Source organism: Daucus carota, chromosome 9 (genome assembly GCF_001625215.2).
Source record: "Daucus carota subsp. sativus chromosome 9, DH1 v3.0, whole genome shotgun sequence".
In the NCBI taxonomy this organism is placed as follows: domain Eukaryota; kingdom Viridiplantae; phylum Streptophyta; class Magnoliopsida; order Apiales; family Apiaceae; genus Daucus; species Daucus carota.
In genome coordinates this window covers 43,049,463-43,065,622 of record NC_030389.2, presented here as the reverse complement: position 1 = coordinate 43,065,622, position 16,160 = coordinate 43,049,463, and the positions used below count along the sequence as shown (strand labels likewise).

General features: G+C 32.7%; 3 protein-coding genes and 1 pseudogene across 3 annotated transcripts; all 4 read right to left on the bottom strand.

Annotated features, from left to right (window-relative positions):
• Positions 1 to 1,406: 1,406 nt before the first annotated feature.
• LOC135149754 (chromatin remodeling protein EBS-like) lies at positions 1,407 to 2,893 on the bottom strand. Its single transcript, XM_064085593.1, has 4 exons — positions 2,821 to 2,893; positions 1,862 to 2,204; positions 1,705 to 1,773; positions 1,407 to 1,485 (listed from the first exon to the last, which is right to left on the bottom strand). The coding sequence occupies exons 1-4, from the start codon at positions 2,891 to 2,893 to the stop codon at positions 1,407 to 1,409; spliced, it is 564 nt and encodes a 187-aa protein (XP_063941663.1).
• Positions 2,894 to 4,354: 1,461 nt separating this feature from the next.
• On the bottom strand, positions 4,355 to 5,841 carry LOC135149753 (chromatin remodeling protein EBS-like). The gene is made up of 4 exons (XM_064085592.1): positions 5,769 to 5,841; positions 4,810 to 5,152; positions 4,653 to 4,721; positions 4,355 to 4,433 (listed from the first exon to the last, which is right to left on the bottom strand). The coding sequence occupies exons 1-4, from the start codon at positions 5,839 to 5,841 to the stop codon at positions 4,355 to 4,357; spliced, it is 564 nt and encodes a 187-aa protein (XP_063941662.1).
• Positions 5,842 to 10,467: 4,626 nt separating this feature from the next.
• Positions 10,468 to 11,956, bottom strand: LOC135149139 (chromatin remodeling protein EBS-like). The gene is made up of 4 exons (XM_064084039.1): positions 11,884 to 11,956; positions 10,924 to 11,266; positions 10,768 to 10,836; positions 10,468 to 10,546 (listed from the first exon to the last, which is right to left on the bottom strand). Exons 1-4 carry the CDS (start codon positions 11,954 to 11,956, stop codon positions 10,468 to 10,470), a joined length of 564 nt encoding a protein of 187 aa, XP_063940109.1.
• A 1,462-nt stretch (positions 11,957 to 13,418) lies between these two features.
• LOC135149769 (chromatin remodeling protein EBS-like) lies at positions 13,419 to 14,909 on the bottom strand (annotated as a pseudogene).
• Between the last annotated feature and the right edge of the window lie 1,251 nt (positions 14,910 to 16,160).

Here is a 16,160-nt window from a genome sequence, read left to right as displayed (position 1 = left end):
GAGTGAAGAGGTAGTTTAGTATACCGGGGAGAAGTGTGCTCATTCTTGATATAATTTATAATTTCTAATCTTACTGGTGTATTCAATTCAAATCTATTAAAAATCTTTTGATTATTGTAATCCAGATGTATTAAATTCGTATTGAAATAATGTTATTCTTCGATGCTGATTTTAATTCATCTTCAGGTATTTAATCAAGATTTGCAAAGATGCTTAAAGATATGATGATATTTATAAGATATTATATGAAATCTATTAAATTGTTCTCTTGTTCAAGACTCTTTGATTTTTTTGAAATTTATAAAATGATAAATTCTTAGGGTGAGATTTGTTAATTTATTATGTATATTTGGTAATCTCTACTCAATATGTAGGATTAAAAACATGAATTATCGAAGATTTTATCTTAAGTTCACTACACGCATAAATTTAAAATTTACTGTTACATATTATGATTCATATATCAAAAAAAAGAACGACGCAAAGCTCATATATTAACAAATCTTCATTATTATCGATTTGACATATTGAATATAATTTTAGATACTCAGCTTCATAGTCTAAATGAACATTTATATTTAGAAAATTAGTATGGAATTACATTTGAGCATAGGATGTCTTGGTTCAGCAAATTCATTTTGTGTTTAACATAAAAGTTGATAAAATTCATTTTAAAGAATAAACTTGAATCCCAATTATTTCTAACTCATGAAGTTTGATTTCACATAAAATATCTCATTTTCAATGAGCCATGTTCAATCTTGCTCCAATCAATATATATATTTGATCAACAACCATAAAAGATAAACAAGTTAGTAAGAACATCATAGATTTTGAAAAGAAACTTAAATCCTAATTATTTCTAACCCATGGAGTGTAGGCATAATACAACTTAACCATAATCTTTATCATATCATAAATTCGAACACCTGCTCATGCACCAGGGAGGGGCTCCTTCTACAATCACATAGACCTGCAAATATGGGGTTGAGCATTTGAAGGCCACCTACAAAGATAATTAGCATGTTAAGATCATTATAACAATATAAGATTTGTGGCTATTTCTTATTCACTTTATACATGTAATTCCCTACAGATGTGATAGTGCTTTGTAATTACAGGAGTTTGAAAAAGGTTCCGTTTGACGACATAAGGATTCTAGGATAGACATTTAGTGATTTTACTTTCTCTCATTAGTTCAACATACAAAAGATTGTTAAGAACTGATAACACCCGATGACCCTCAAATCGGTGTTAAGAAATGCAAGCAACACTGAGTTGTGTGAAATGCATAACACTGACTAGATTACACAGAGAAGAAAAGAAAAAGGAGGTACACAAAAGATACAAAAAGAGGTCAAAATGCTTAAGTATAGTCATATACCTGGCAAGGAGAGTTCTTCAAATCAGGAACACTCATCACAGACATAGCTGCTCAGCTGCCTTGCCCGAGCAGTTGTCATTTTGACGCAAGCTGGATGGTACCTACAAATAGCGTGTACAACATCTAAAATGCCTATAAATATATAAGTCCACTTATACCGTAAAATAGACTATGGTAAGGCTCCATCTTGAAACTTTTCTATTAAAAAGGAAATTGCAGCTCTAGCATATGAAATTTGTCTCAATAACTATTAATAAAAAAGATAATGCATATAAAAACTAACTAAAATTAACATATATAGCAAAATTTAACGGTCATACCAGTCTTGGCATTCGTCGCACTGTATCATTAGGGTGTCAGGATTGTACGGCATTTCACACTTGCAGAACCTTCAGTTTAGAATATGCAAAAACGTTGTGAACCAATTTAACCAAAAATAAGGGATATATTAACCAGGAAGAGTCATAAAATTCTCACACTGCAACACGATCCGTTGTAAATTCTCCAGAGGAAGCTTGGTACTCAAAGCGAGAGTAGTAATCCTCAACAGCAACTTCTTCAAGCTCGCAATAAGCCTTAAACGAGTGCACAATACACTTCCCTATAATGGTATTGGCACTTTGGAAATCATAGTGATCAGAGAGGAACACTTCCTTTTCCCCGTGAAACTGTCTTCTGCCACCAATAGCCTCCTCAGGCCTATAATACCATCTTACTTCGACAGTAGTTTCACCTTTGTTGTTAGCTTCTAATTTCTCCACGCGAGCAACATAGGGTGGCTTATTAGGCTCACAAGGTTGCATAAGCACGCAATCCCCAGCTACATAACATCAAGAATTTCATCGATATAAGAAACAATACACTTCCTCTCCTCGAGGCCAACATGTATATTGACATACACTTTTCAACGGCAAAAATTTGACCTCAATAACTTTACAATGACAAAATTTATGCTTATAAAACAAGAAAGGGTTTTTGGTTTGAAGCTAGTGTGCTCAAATATTAGTACTGTCTTAAAGGACAAATAAATAAAATCATACACATCACGTACTCCCTTCAATTAAGAGTTTCACAGAAAGAGAACTTAATTAATTTGCACTTATATATACCAACAAAAAATTTGATAAAAAGAAATCTATGTGTTAAAAATTCTTATTAGAATTTAAAACAAAAAAAAATCATTATGGTAAAGAGGACTTGCTGCCCAAATATAAACTACAAAGGTGATGTATCATGTATGCATATTGGACTACATCAACACAAACCATGATGAATCAAAAATCAAATTATAGCACACATCGTATCTAATGTTTCGGGGGGGAGGGGGAGGATGAGCGGAGAGAAAAATGGAGAGAAGGAGAGGGAAAGAGGGATGAGGGTGAGAAAATGAAAGGGAGAGATGGGTGAAGGGAGAGGAGGGGAAATAGAGAGATCACCTTTGATAACTTGGTTGCTTCCTCTAACAGGGTAAGAAATGGAGTTTTGGTTGACATCTTTTGTCTTTGCCATTGAAAGTTAAACCTTTCTAATCAAAATCACCAATTTGTTAGGAAACGTTGTTTAAGAGTGAAGAGGTAGTTTAGTATACCGGGGAGAAGTGTGCTCATTCTTGATATAATTTATAATTTCTAATCTTACTGGTGTATTCAATTCAAATCTATTAAAAATCTTTTGATTATTGTAATCCAGATGTATTAAATTCGTATTGAAATAATGTTATTCTTCGATGCTGATTTTAATTCATCTTCAGGTATTTAATCAAGATTTGCAAAGATGCTTAAAGATATGATGATATTTATAAGATATTATATGAAATCTATTAAATTGTTCTCTTGTTCAAGACTCTTTGATTTTTTGAAATTTATAAAATGATAAATTCTTAGGGTGGGATTTGTTAATTTATTATGTATATTTGGTAATCTCTACTCAATATGTAGGATTAAAAACATGAATTATCGAAGATTTTATCTTAAGTTCACTACACGCATAAATTTAAAATTTACTGTTACATATTATGATTCATATATCAAAAAAAAGAACGACGCAAAGCTCATATATTAACAAATCTTCATTATTATCGATTTGACATATTGAATATAATTTTAGATACTCAGCTTCATAGTCTAAATGAACATTTATATTTAGAAAATTAGTATGGAATTACATTTGAGCATAGGATGTCTTGGTTCAGCAAATTCATTTTGTGTTTAACATAAAAGTTGATAAAATTCATTTTAAAGAATAAACTTGAATCCCAATTATTTCTAACTCATGAAGTTTGATTTCACATAAAATATCTCATTTTCAATGAGCCATGTTCAATCTTGCTCCAATCAATATATATATTTGATCAACAACCATAAAAGATAAACAAGTTAGTAAGAACATCATAGATTTTGAAAAAGAAACTTAAATCCTAATTATTTCTAACCCATGGAGTGTAGGCATAATACAACTTAACCATAATCTTTATCATATCATAAATTCGAACACCTGCTCATGCACCAGGGAGGGGCTCCTTCTACAATCACATAGACCTGCAAATATGGGGTTGAGCATTTGAAGGCCACCTACAAAGATAATTAGCATGTTAAGATCATTATAACAATATAAGATTTGTGGCTATTTCTTATTCACTTTATACATGTAATTCCCTACAGATGTGATAGTGCTTTGTAATTACAGGAGTTTGAAAAAGGTTCCGTTTGACGACATAAGGATTCTAGGATAGACATTTAGTGATTTTACTTTCTCTCATTAGTTCAACATACAAAAGATTGTTAAGAACTGATAACACCCGATGACCCTCAAATCGGTGTTAAGAAATGCAAGCAACACTGAGTTGTGTGAAATGCATAACACTGACTAGATTACACAGAGAAGAAAAGAAAAAGGAGGTACACAAAAGATACAAAAAGAGGTCAAAATGCTTAAGTATAGTCATATACCTGGCAAGGAGAGTTCTTCAAATCAGGAACACTCATCACAGACATAGCTGCTCAGCTGCCTTGCCCGAGCAGTTGTCATTTTGACGCAAGCTGGATGGTACCTACAAATAGCGTGTACAACATCTAAAATGCCTATAAATATATAAGTCCACTTATACCGTAAAATAGACTATGGTAAGGCTCCATCTTGAAACTTTTCTATTAAAAAGGAAATTGCAGCTCTAGCATATGAAATTTGTCTCAAATAACTATTAATAAAAAGATAATGCATATAAAAACTAACTAAAATTAACATATATAGCAAAATTTAACGGTCATACCAGTCTTGGCATTCGTCGCACTGTATCATTAGGGTGTCAGGATTGTACGGCATTTCACACTTGCAGAACCTTCAGTTTAGAATATGCAAAAACGTTGTGAACCAATTTAACCAAAAATAAGGGATATATTAACCAGGAAGAGTCATAAAATTCTCACACTGCAACACGATCCGTTGTAAATTCTCCAGAGGAAGCTTGGTACTCAAAGCGAGAGTAGTAATCCTCAACAGCAACTTCTTCAAGCTCGCAATAAGCCTTAAACGAGTGCACAATACACTTCCCTATAATGGTATTGGCACTTTGGAAATCATAGTGATCAGAGAGGAACACTTCCTTTTCCCCGTGAAACTGTCTTCTGCCACCAATAGCCTCCTCAGGCCTATAATACCATCTTACTTCGACAGTAGTTTCACCTTTGTTGTTAGCTTCTAATTTCTCCACGCGAGCAACATAGGGTGGCTTATTAGGCTCACAAGGTTGCATAAGCACGCAATCCCCAGCTACATAACATCAAGAATTTCATCGATATAAGAAACAATACACTTCCTCTCCTCGAGGCCAACATGTATATTGACATACACTTTTCAACGGCAAAATTTGACCTCAATAACTTTACAATGACAAAATTTATGCTTATAAAACAAGAAAGGGTTTTTGGTTTGAAGCTAGTGTGCTCAAATATTAGTACTGTCTTAAAGGACAAATAAATAAAATCATACACATCACGTACTCCCTTCAATTAAGAGTTTCACAGAAAAGAGAACTTAATTAATTTGCACTTATATATACCAACAAAAAATTTGATAAAAAGAAATCTATGTGTTAAAAATTCTTATTAGAATTTAAAACAAAAAAAAATCATTATGGTAAAGAGGACTTGCTGCCCAAATATAAACTACAAAGGTGATGTATCATGTATGCATATTGGACTACATCAACACAAACCATGATGAATCAAAAATCAAATTATAGCACACATCGTATCTAATGTTTCGGGGGGGAGGGGGAGGATGAGCGGAGAGAAAAATGGAGAGAAGGAGAGGGAAAGAGGGATGAGGGTGAGAAAATGAAAGGGAGAGATGGATGAAGGGAGAGGAGGGGAAATAGAGAGATCACCTTTGATAACTTGGTTGCTTCCTCTAACAGGGTAAGAAATGGAGTTTTGGTTGACATCTTTTGTCTTTGCCATTGAAAGTTAAACCTTTCTAATCAAAATCACCAAATTTGTTAGGAAACGTTGTTTAAGAGTGAAGAGGTAGTTTAGTATACCGGGGAGAAGTGTGCTCATTCTTGATATAATTTATAATTTCTAATCTTACTGGTGTATTCAATTCAAATCTATTAAAAATCTTTGATTATTGTAATCCAGATGTATTAAATTCGTATTGAATAATGTTATTCTTCGATGCTGATTTTAATTCATCTTCAGGTATTTAATCAAGATTTGCAAAGATGCTTAAAGATATGATGATATTTATAAGATATTATATGAAATCTATTAAATTGTTCTCTTGTTCAAGACTCTTTGATTTTTTTGAAATTTATAAAATGATAAATTCTTAGGGTGAGATTTGTTAATTTATTATGTATATTTGGTAATCTCTACTCAATATGTAGGATTAAAAACATGAATTATCGAAGATTTTATCTTAAGTTCACTACACGCATAAATTTAAAATTTACTGTTACATATTATGATTCATATATCAAAAAAAGAACGACGCAAAGCTCATATATTAACAAATCTTCATTATTATCGATTTGACATATTGAATATAATTTTAGATACTCAGCTTCATAGTCTAAATGAACATTTATATTTAGAAAATTAGTATGGAATTACATTTGAGCATAGGATGTCTTGGTTCAGCAAATTCATTTTGTGTTAACATAAAAGTTGATAAAATTCATTTTAAAGAATAAACTTGAATCCCAATTATTTCTAACTCATGAAGTTTGATTTCACATAAAATATCTCATTTTCAATGAGCCATGTTCAATCTTGCTCCAATCAATATATATATTTGATCAACAACCATAAAAGATAAACAAGTTAGTAAGAACATCATAGATTTTGAAAAAGAAACTTAAATCCTAATTATTTCTAACCCATGGAGTGTAGGCATAATACAACTTAACCATAATCTTTATCATATCATAAATTCGAACACCTGCTCATGCACCAGGGAGGGGCTCCTTCTACAATCACATAGACCTGCAAATATGGGGTTGAGCATTTGAAGGCCACCTACAAAGATAATTAGCATGTTAAGATCATTATAACAATATAAGATTTGTGGCTATTTCTTATTCACTTTATACATGTAATTCCCTACAGATGTGATAGTGCTTTGTAATTACAGGAGTTTGAAAAAGGTTCCGTTTGACGACATAAGGATTCTAGGATAGACATTTAGTGATTTTACTTTCTCTCATTAGTTCAACATACAAAAGATTGTTAAGAACTGATAACACCCGATGACCCTCAAATCGGTGTTAAGAAATGCAAGCAACACTGAGTTTGTGTGAAATGCATAACACTGACTAGATTACACAGAGAAGAAAAGAAAAAGGAGGTACACAAAAGATACAAAAGAGGTCAAAATGCTTAGTATAGTCATATACCTGGCAAGGAGAGTTCTTCAAATCAGGAACACTCATCACAGACATAGCTGCTCAGCTGCCTTGCCCGAGCAGTTGTCATTTTGACGCAAGCTGGATGGTACCCTACAAATAGCGTGTACAACATCTAAAATGCCTATAAATATATAAGTCCACTTATACCGTAAAATAGACTATGGTAAGGCTCCATCTTGAAACTTTTCTATTAAAAAGGAAATTGCAGCTCTAGCATATGAAATTTGTCTCAATAACTATTAATAAAAAGATAATGCATATAAAAACTAACTAAAATTAACATATATAGCAAAATTTAACGGTCATACCAGTCTTGGCATTCGTCGCACTGTATCATTAGGGTGTCAGGATTGTACGGCATTTCACACTTGCAGAACCTTCAGTTTAGAATATGCAAAAACGTTGTGAACCAATTTAACCAAAATAAGGGATATATTAACCAGGAAGAGTCATAAAATTCTCACACTGCAACACGATCCGTTGTAAATTCTCCAGAGGAAGCTTGGTACTCAAGCGAGAGTAGTAATCCTCAACAGCAACTTCTTCAAGCTCGCAATAAGCCTTAAACGAGTGCACAATACACTTCCCTATAATGGTATTGGCACTTTGGAAATCATAGTGATCAGAGAGGAACACTTCCTTTTCCCCGTGAAACTGTCTTCTGCACCAATAGCCTCCTCAGGCCTATAATACCATCTTACTTCGACAGTAGTTTCACCTTTGTTGTTAGCTTCTAATTCTCCACGCGAGCAACATAGGGTGGCTTATTAGGCTCACAAGGTTGCATAAGCACGCAATCCCCAGCTACATAACATCAAGAATTTCATCGATATAAGAAACAATACACTTCCTCTCCTCGAGGCCCAACATGTATATTGACATACACTTTTCAACGGCAAAATTTGACCTCAATAACTTTACAATGACAAAATTTATGCTTATAAAACAAGAAAGGGTTTTTGGTTTGAAGCTAGTGTGCTCAAATATTAGTACTGTCTTAAAGGACAAATAAATAAAATCATACACATCACGTACTCCCTTCAATTAAGAGTTTCACAGAAAAGAGAACTTAATTAATTTGCACTTATATATACCAACAAAAAATTTGATAAAAAGAAATCTATGTGTTAAAAATTCTTATTAGAATTTAAAACAAAAAAAAATCATTATGGTAAAGAGGACTTGCTGCCCAAATATAAACTACAAAGGTGATGTATCATGTATGCATATTGGACTACATCAACACAAACCATGATGAATCAAAAATCAAATTATAGCACACATCGTATCTAATGTTCGGGGGGGAGGGGGAGGATGAGCGGAGAGAAAAATGGAGAGAAGGAGAGGGAAAGAGGGATGAGGGTGAGAAAATGAAAGGGAGAGATGGATGAAGGGAGAGGAGGGGAATAGAGAGATCACCTTGAAACTACAAAGGTGATGTATCATGTATGCATATTGGACTACATCACACAAAACCATGATGAATCAAAAATCAAATTATAGCACACATCGTATCTAATGTTTCGGGGGGGAGGGGGAGGATGAGCGGAGAGAAAAATGGAGAGAAGGAGAGGGAAAGAGGGATGAGGGTGAGAAAAGAAAGGGAGAGATGGTGAAGGGAGAGGAGGGGAAATAGAGAGATCACCTTTGATAACTTGGTTGCTTCCTCTAACAGGGTAAGAAATGGAGTTTTGGTTGACATCTTTTGTCTTTGCCATTGAAAGTTAAACCTTTCTAATCAAAATCACCAAATTTGTTAGGAAACGTTGTTTAAGAGTGAAGAGGTAGTTTAGTATACCGGGGAGAAGTGTGCTCATTCTTGATATAATTTATAATTTCTAATCTTACTGGTGTATTCAATTCAAATCTATTAAAAATCTTTTGATTATTGTAATCCAGATGTATTAAATTCGTATTGAAATAATGTTATTCTTCGATGCTGATTTTAATTCATCTTCAGGTATTTAATCAAGATTTGCAAAGATGCTTAAAGATATGATGATATTTATAAGATATTATATGAAATCTATTAAATTGTTCTCTTGTTCAAGACTCTTTGATTTTTTTGAAATTTATAAAATGATAAATTCTTAGGGTGAGATTTGTTAATTTATTATGTATATTTGGTAATCTCTACTCAATATGTAGGATTAAAAACATGAATTATCGAAGATTTTATCTTAAGTTCACTACACGCATAAATTTAAAATTTACTGTTACATATTATGATTCATATATCAAAAAAAAGAACGACGCAAAGCTCATATATTAACAAATCTTCATTATTATCGATTTGACATATTGAATATAATTTTAGATACTCAGCTTCATAGTCTAAATGAACATTTATATTTAGAAAATTAGTATGGAATTACATTTGAGCATAGGATGTCTTGGTTCAGCAAATTCATTTTGTGTTTAACATAAAAGTTGATAAAATTCATTTTAAAGAATAAACTTGAATCCCAATTATTTCTAACTCATGAAGTTTGATTTCACATAAAATATCTCATTTTCAATGAGCCATGTTCAATCTTGCTCCAATCAATATATATATTTGATCAACAACCATAAAAGATAAACAAGTTAGTAAGAACATCATAGATTTTGAAAAAGAAACTTAAATCCTAATTATTTCTAACCCATGGAGTGTAGGCATAATACAACTTAACCATAATCTTTATCATATCATAAATTCGAACACCTGCTCATGCACCAGGGAGGGGCTCCTTCTACAATCACATAGACCTGCAAATATGGGGTTGAGCATTTGAAGGCCACCTACAAAGATAATTAGCATGTTAAGATCATTATAACAATATAAGATTTGTGGCTATTTCTTATTCACTTTATACATGTAATTCCCTACAGATGTGATAGTGCTTTGTATTACAGGAGTTTGAAAAAGGTTCCGTTTGACGACATAAGGATTCTAGATAGACATTTAGTGATTTTACTTTCTCTCATTAGTTCAACATACAAAAGATTGTTAAGAACTGATAACACCCCGATGACCCTCAAATCGGTGTTAAGAAATGCAAGCAACACTGAGTTGTGTGAAATGCATACACTGACTAGATTACACAGAGAAGAAAAGAAAAGGAGGTACACAAAAGATACAAAAAAGAGGTCAAATGCTTAAGTATAGTCATATACCTGGCAAGGAGAGTTCTTCAAATCAGGAACACTCATCACAGACATAGCTGCTCAGCTGCCTTGCCCGAGCAGTTGTCATTTTGACGCAAGCTGGATGGTACCTACAAATAGCGTGTACAACATCTAAAATCCTATAATATATAAGTCCACTTATACCGTAAAATAGACTATGGTAAGGCTCCATCTTGAAACTTTTCTATTAAAAAGGAAATTGCAGCAGCTCTAGCATATGAAATTTGTCTCAAATAACTATTAATAAAAAAGATAATGCATATAAAAACTAACTAAAATTAACATATATAGCAAAATTTAACGGTCATACCAGTCTTGGCATTCGTCGCACTGTATCATTAGGGTGTCAGGATTGTACGGCATTTCACACTTGCAGAACCTTCAGTTTAGAATATGCAAAAACGTTGTGAACCAATTTAACCAAAATAAGGGATATATTAACCAGGAAGAGTCATAAAATTCTCACACTGCAACACGATCCGTTGTAAATTCTCCAGAGGAAGCTTGGTACTCAAAGCGAGAGTAGTAATCCTCAACAGCAACTTCTTCAAGCTCGCAATAAGCCTTAAACGAGTGCACAATACACTTCCCTATAATGGTATTGGCACTTTGGAAATCATAGTGATCAGAGAGGAACACTTCCTTTTCCCCGTGAAACTGTCTTCTGCCACCAATAGCCTCCTCAGGCCTATAATACCATCTTACTTCGACAGTAGTTTCACCTTTGTTGTTAGCTTCTAATTTCTCCACGCGAGCAACATAGGGTGGCTTATTAGGCTCACAAGGTTGCATAAGCACGCAATCCCCAGCTACATAACATCAAGAATTTCATCGATATAAGAAACAATACACTTCCTCTCCTCGAGGCCAACATGTATATTGACATACACTTTTCAACGGCAAAAATTTGACCTCAATAACTTTACAATGACAAAATTTATGCTTATAAAACAAGAAAGGGTTTTTGGTTTGAAGCTAGTGTGCTCAAATATTATGTACTGTCTTAAAGGACAAATAAATAAAATCATACACATCACGTACTCCCTTCAATTAAGAGTTTCACAGAAAAGAGAACTTAATTAATTTGCACTTATATATACCAACAAAAAATTTGATAAAAAGAAATCTATGTGTTAAAATTCTTATTAGAATTTAAAACAAAAAAAAATCATTATGGTAAAGAGGACTTGCTGCCCAAATATAAACTACAAAGGTGATGTATCATGTATGCATATTGGACTACATCAACACAAACCATGATGAATCAAAAATCAAATTATAGCACACATCGTATCTAATGTTTCGGGGGGGAGGGGGAGGATGAGCGGAGAGAAAAATGGAGAGAAGGAGAGGGAAAGAGGGATGAGGGTGAGAAAATGAAAGGGAGAGATGGATGAAGGGAGAGGAGGGGAAATAGAGAGATCACCTTTGATAACTTGGTTGCTTCCTCTAACAGGGTAAGAAATGGAGTTTTGGTTGACATCTTTTGTCTTTGCCATTGAAAGTTAAACCTTTCTAATCAAAATCACCAAATTTGTTAGGAAACGTTGTTTAAGAGTGAAGAGGTAGTTTAGTATACCGGGGAGAAGTGTGCTCATTCTTGATATAATTTATAATTTCTAATCTTACTGGTGTATTCAATTCAAATCTATTAAAAATCTTTTGATTATTGTAATCCAGATGTATTAAATTCGTATTGAAATAATGTTATTCTTCGATGCTGATTTTAATTCATCTTCAGGTATTTAATCAAGATTTGCAAAGATGCTTAAAGATATGATGATATTTATAAGATATTATATGAAATCTATTAAATTGTTCTCTTGTTCAAGACTCTTTGATTTTTTTGAAATTTATAAAATGATAAATTCTTAGGGTGAGATTTGTTAATTTATTATGTATATTTGTAATCTCTACTCAATATGTAGGATTAAAAACATGAATTATCGAAGATTTTATCTTAAGTTCACTACACGCATAAATTTAAAATTTACTGTTACATATTATGATTCATATATCAAAAAAAAGAACGACGCAAAGCTCATATATTAACAAATCTTCATTATTATCGATTTGACATATTGAATATAATTTTAGATACTCAGCTTCATAGTCTAAATGAACATTTATATTTAGAAAATTAGTATGGAATTACATTTGAGCATAGGATGTCTTGGTTCAGCAAATTCATTTTGTGTTTAACATAAAAGTTGATAAAATTCATTTTAAAGAATAAACTTGAATCCCAATTATTTCTAACTCATGAAGTTTGATTTCACATAAAATATCTCATTTTCAATGAGCCATGTTCAATCTTGCTCCAATCAATATATATATTTGATCAACAACCATAAAAGATAAACAAGTTAGTAAGAACATCATAGATTTTGAAAAAGAAACTTAAATCCTAATTATTTCTAACCCATGGAGTGTAGGCATAATACAACTTAACCATAATCTTTATCATATCATAAATTCGAACACCTGCTCATGCACCAGGGAGGGGCTCCTTCTACAATCACATAGACCTGCAAATATGGGGTTGAGCATTTGAAGGCCACCTACAAAGATAATTAGCATGTTAAGATCATTATAACAATATAAGATTTGTGGCTATTTCTTATTCACTTTATACATGTAATTCCCTACAGATGTGATAGTGCTTTGTAATTACAGGAGTTTGAAAAAGGTTCCGTTTGACGACATAAGGATTCTAGGATAGACATTTAGTGATTTTACTTTCTCTCATTAGTTCAACATACAAAAGATTGTTAAGAACTGATAACACCCGATGACCCTCAAATCGGTGTTAAGAAATGCAAGCAACACTGAGTTGTGTGAAATGCATAACACTGACTAGATTACACAGAGAAGAAAAGAAAAAGGAGGTACACAAAAGATACAAAAAGAGGTCAAAATGCTTAAGTATAGTCATATACCTGGCAAGGAGAGTTCTTCAAATCAGGAACACTCATCACAGACATAGCTGCTCAGCTGCCTTGCCCGAGCAGTTGTCATTTTGACGCAAGCTGGATGGTACCTACAAATAGCGTGTACAACATCTAAAATGCCTATAAATATATAAGTCCACTTATACCGTAAAATAGACTATGGTAAGGCTCCATCTTGAAACTTTTCTATTAAAAAGGAAATTGCAGCTCTAGCATATGAAATTTGTCTCAAATAACTATTAATAAAAAAGATAATGCATATAAAAACTAACTAAAATTAACATATATAGCAAATTTAACGGTCATACCAGTCTTGGCATTCGTCGCACTGTATCATTAGGGTGTCAGGATTGTACGGCATTTCACACTTGCAGAACCTTCAGTTTAGAATATGCAAAAACGTTGTGAACCAATTTAACCAAAAAAATAAGGGATATATTAACCAGGAAGAGTCATAAAATTCTCACACTGCAACACGATCCGTTGTAAATTCTCCAGAGGAAGCTTGGTACTCAAAGCGAGAGTAGTAATCCTCAACAGCAACTTCTTCAAGCTCGCAATAAGCCTTAAACGAGTGCACAATACACTTCCCTATAATGGTATTGGCACTTTGGAAATCATAGTGATCAGAGAGGAACACTTCCTTTTCCCCGTGAAACTGTCTTCTGCCACCAATAGCCTCCTCAGGCCTATAATACCCATCTTACTTCGACAGTAGTTTCACCTTTGTTGTTAGCTTCTAATTTCTCCACGCGAGCAACATAGGGTGGCTTATTAGGCTCACAAGGTTGCATAAGCACGCAATCCCCAGCTACATAACATCAAGAATTTCATCGATATAAGAAACAATACACTTCCTCTCCTCGAGGCCAACATGTATATTGACATACACTTTTCAACGGCAAAAATTTGACCTCAATAACTTTACAATGACAAAATTTATGCTTATAAAACAAGAAAGGGTTTTTGTTTGAAGCTAGTGTGCTCAAATATTAGTACTGTCTTAAAGGACAAATAAATAAAATCATACACATCACGTACTCCCTTCAATTAAGAGTTTCACAGAAAAGAGAACTTAATTAATTTGCACTTATATATACCAACAAAAAATTTGATAAAAGAAATCTATGTGTTAAAAATTCTTATTAGAATTTAAAACAAAAAAAAATCATTATGGTAAAGAGGACTTGCTGCCCAATATAAACTACAAGGTGATGTATCATGTATGCATATTGGACTACATCAAACAAACAACATGATGAATCAAAAATCAAATTATAGCACACATCGTATCTAATTTCTTTGGGGGGGGGGAGGGGGAGGATGAGCGGAGAGAAAAATGGAGAGAAGGGAGGGAAAGAGGGATGAGGGTGAGAAAATGAAAGGGAGAGATGGATGAAGGGAGAGGAGGGGAAATAGAGAGATCACCTTTGATAACTTGGTTGCTTCCTCTAACAGGGTAAGAAATGGAGTTTTGGTTGACATCTTTTGTCTTTGCCATTGAAAGTTAAACCTTTCTAATCAAAATCACCAAATTTGTTAGGAAACGTTGTTTAAGAGTGAAGAGGTAGTTTAGTATACCGGGGAGAAGTGTGCTCATTCTTGATATAATTTATAATTTCTAATCTTACTGGTGTATTCAATTCAAATCTATTAAAAATCTTTTGATTATTGTAATCCAGATGTATTAAATTCGTATTGAAATAATGTTATTCTTCGATGCTGATTTTTAATTCATCTTCAGGTATTTAATCAAGATTTGCAAAGATGCTTAAAGATATGATGATATTTATAAGATATTATATGAAATCTATTAAATTGTTCTCTTGTTCAAGACTCTTTGATTTTTTTGAAATTTATAAAATGATAAATTCTTAGGGTGAGATTTGTTAATTTATTATGTATATTTGGTAATCTCTACTCAATATGTAGGATTAAAAACATGAATTATCGAAGATTTTATCTTAAGTTCACTACACGCATAAATTTAAATTTACTGTTACATATTATGATTCATATATCAAAAAAGAACGACGCAAAGCTCATATATTAACAAATCTTCATTATTATCGATTTGACATATTGAATATAATTTTAGATACTCAGCTTCATAGTCTAAATGAACATTTATATTTAGAAAATTAGTATGGAATTACATTTGAGCATAGGATGTCTTGGTTCAGCAAATTCATTTTGTGTTTAACATAAAAGTTGATAAATTCATTTTAAAGAATAAACTTGAATCCCAATTATTTCTAACTCATGAAGTTTGATTTCACATAAAATATCTCATTTTCAATGAGCCATGTTCAATCTTGCTCCAATCAATATAATATTTGATCAACAACCATAAAAGATAAACAAGTTAGTAAGAACATCATAGATTTTGAAAAAGAAACTTAAATCCTAATTATTTCTAACCCATGGAGTGTAGGCATAATACAACTTAACCATAATCTTTATCATATCATAAATTCGAACACCTGCTCATGCACCAGGGAGGGGCTCCTTCTACATCACATAGACCCCTGCAAATATGGGGTTGAGCATTTGAAGGCCACCTACAAAGATAATTAGCATGTTAAGATCATGTATAACAATATAGATTTGTGGCTATTTGTTATTCACTTTATACATGTAATTCCCTACAGATGTGATAGTGCTTTGTAATTACAGGAGTTTGAAAAAGGTTCCGTTTGAAAATAAGGATTCTAGGATAGACATTTAGTGATTTTACTTTCTCTCATTAGTT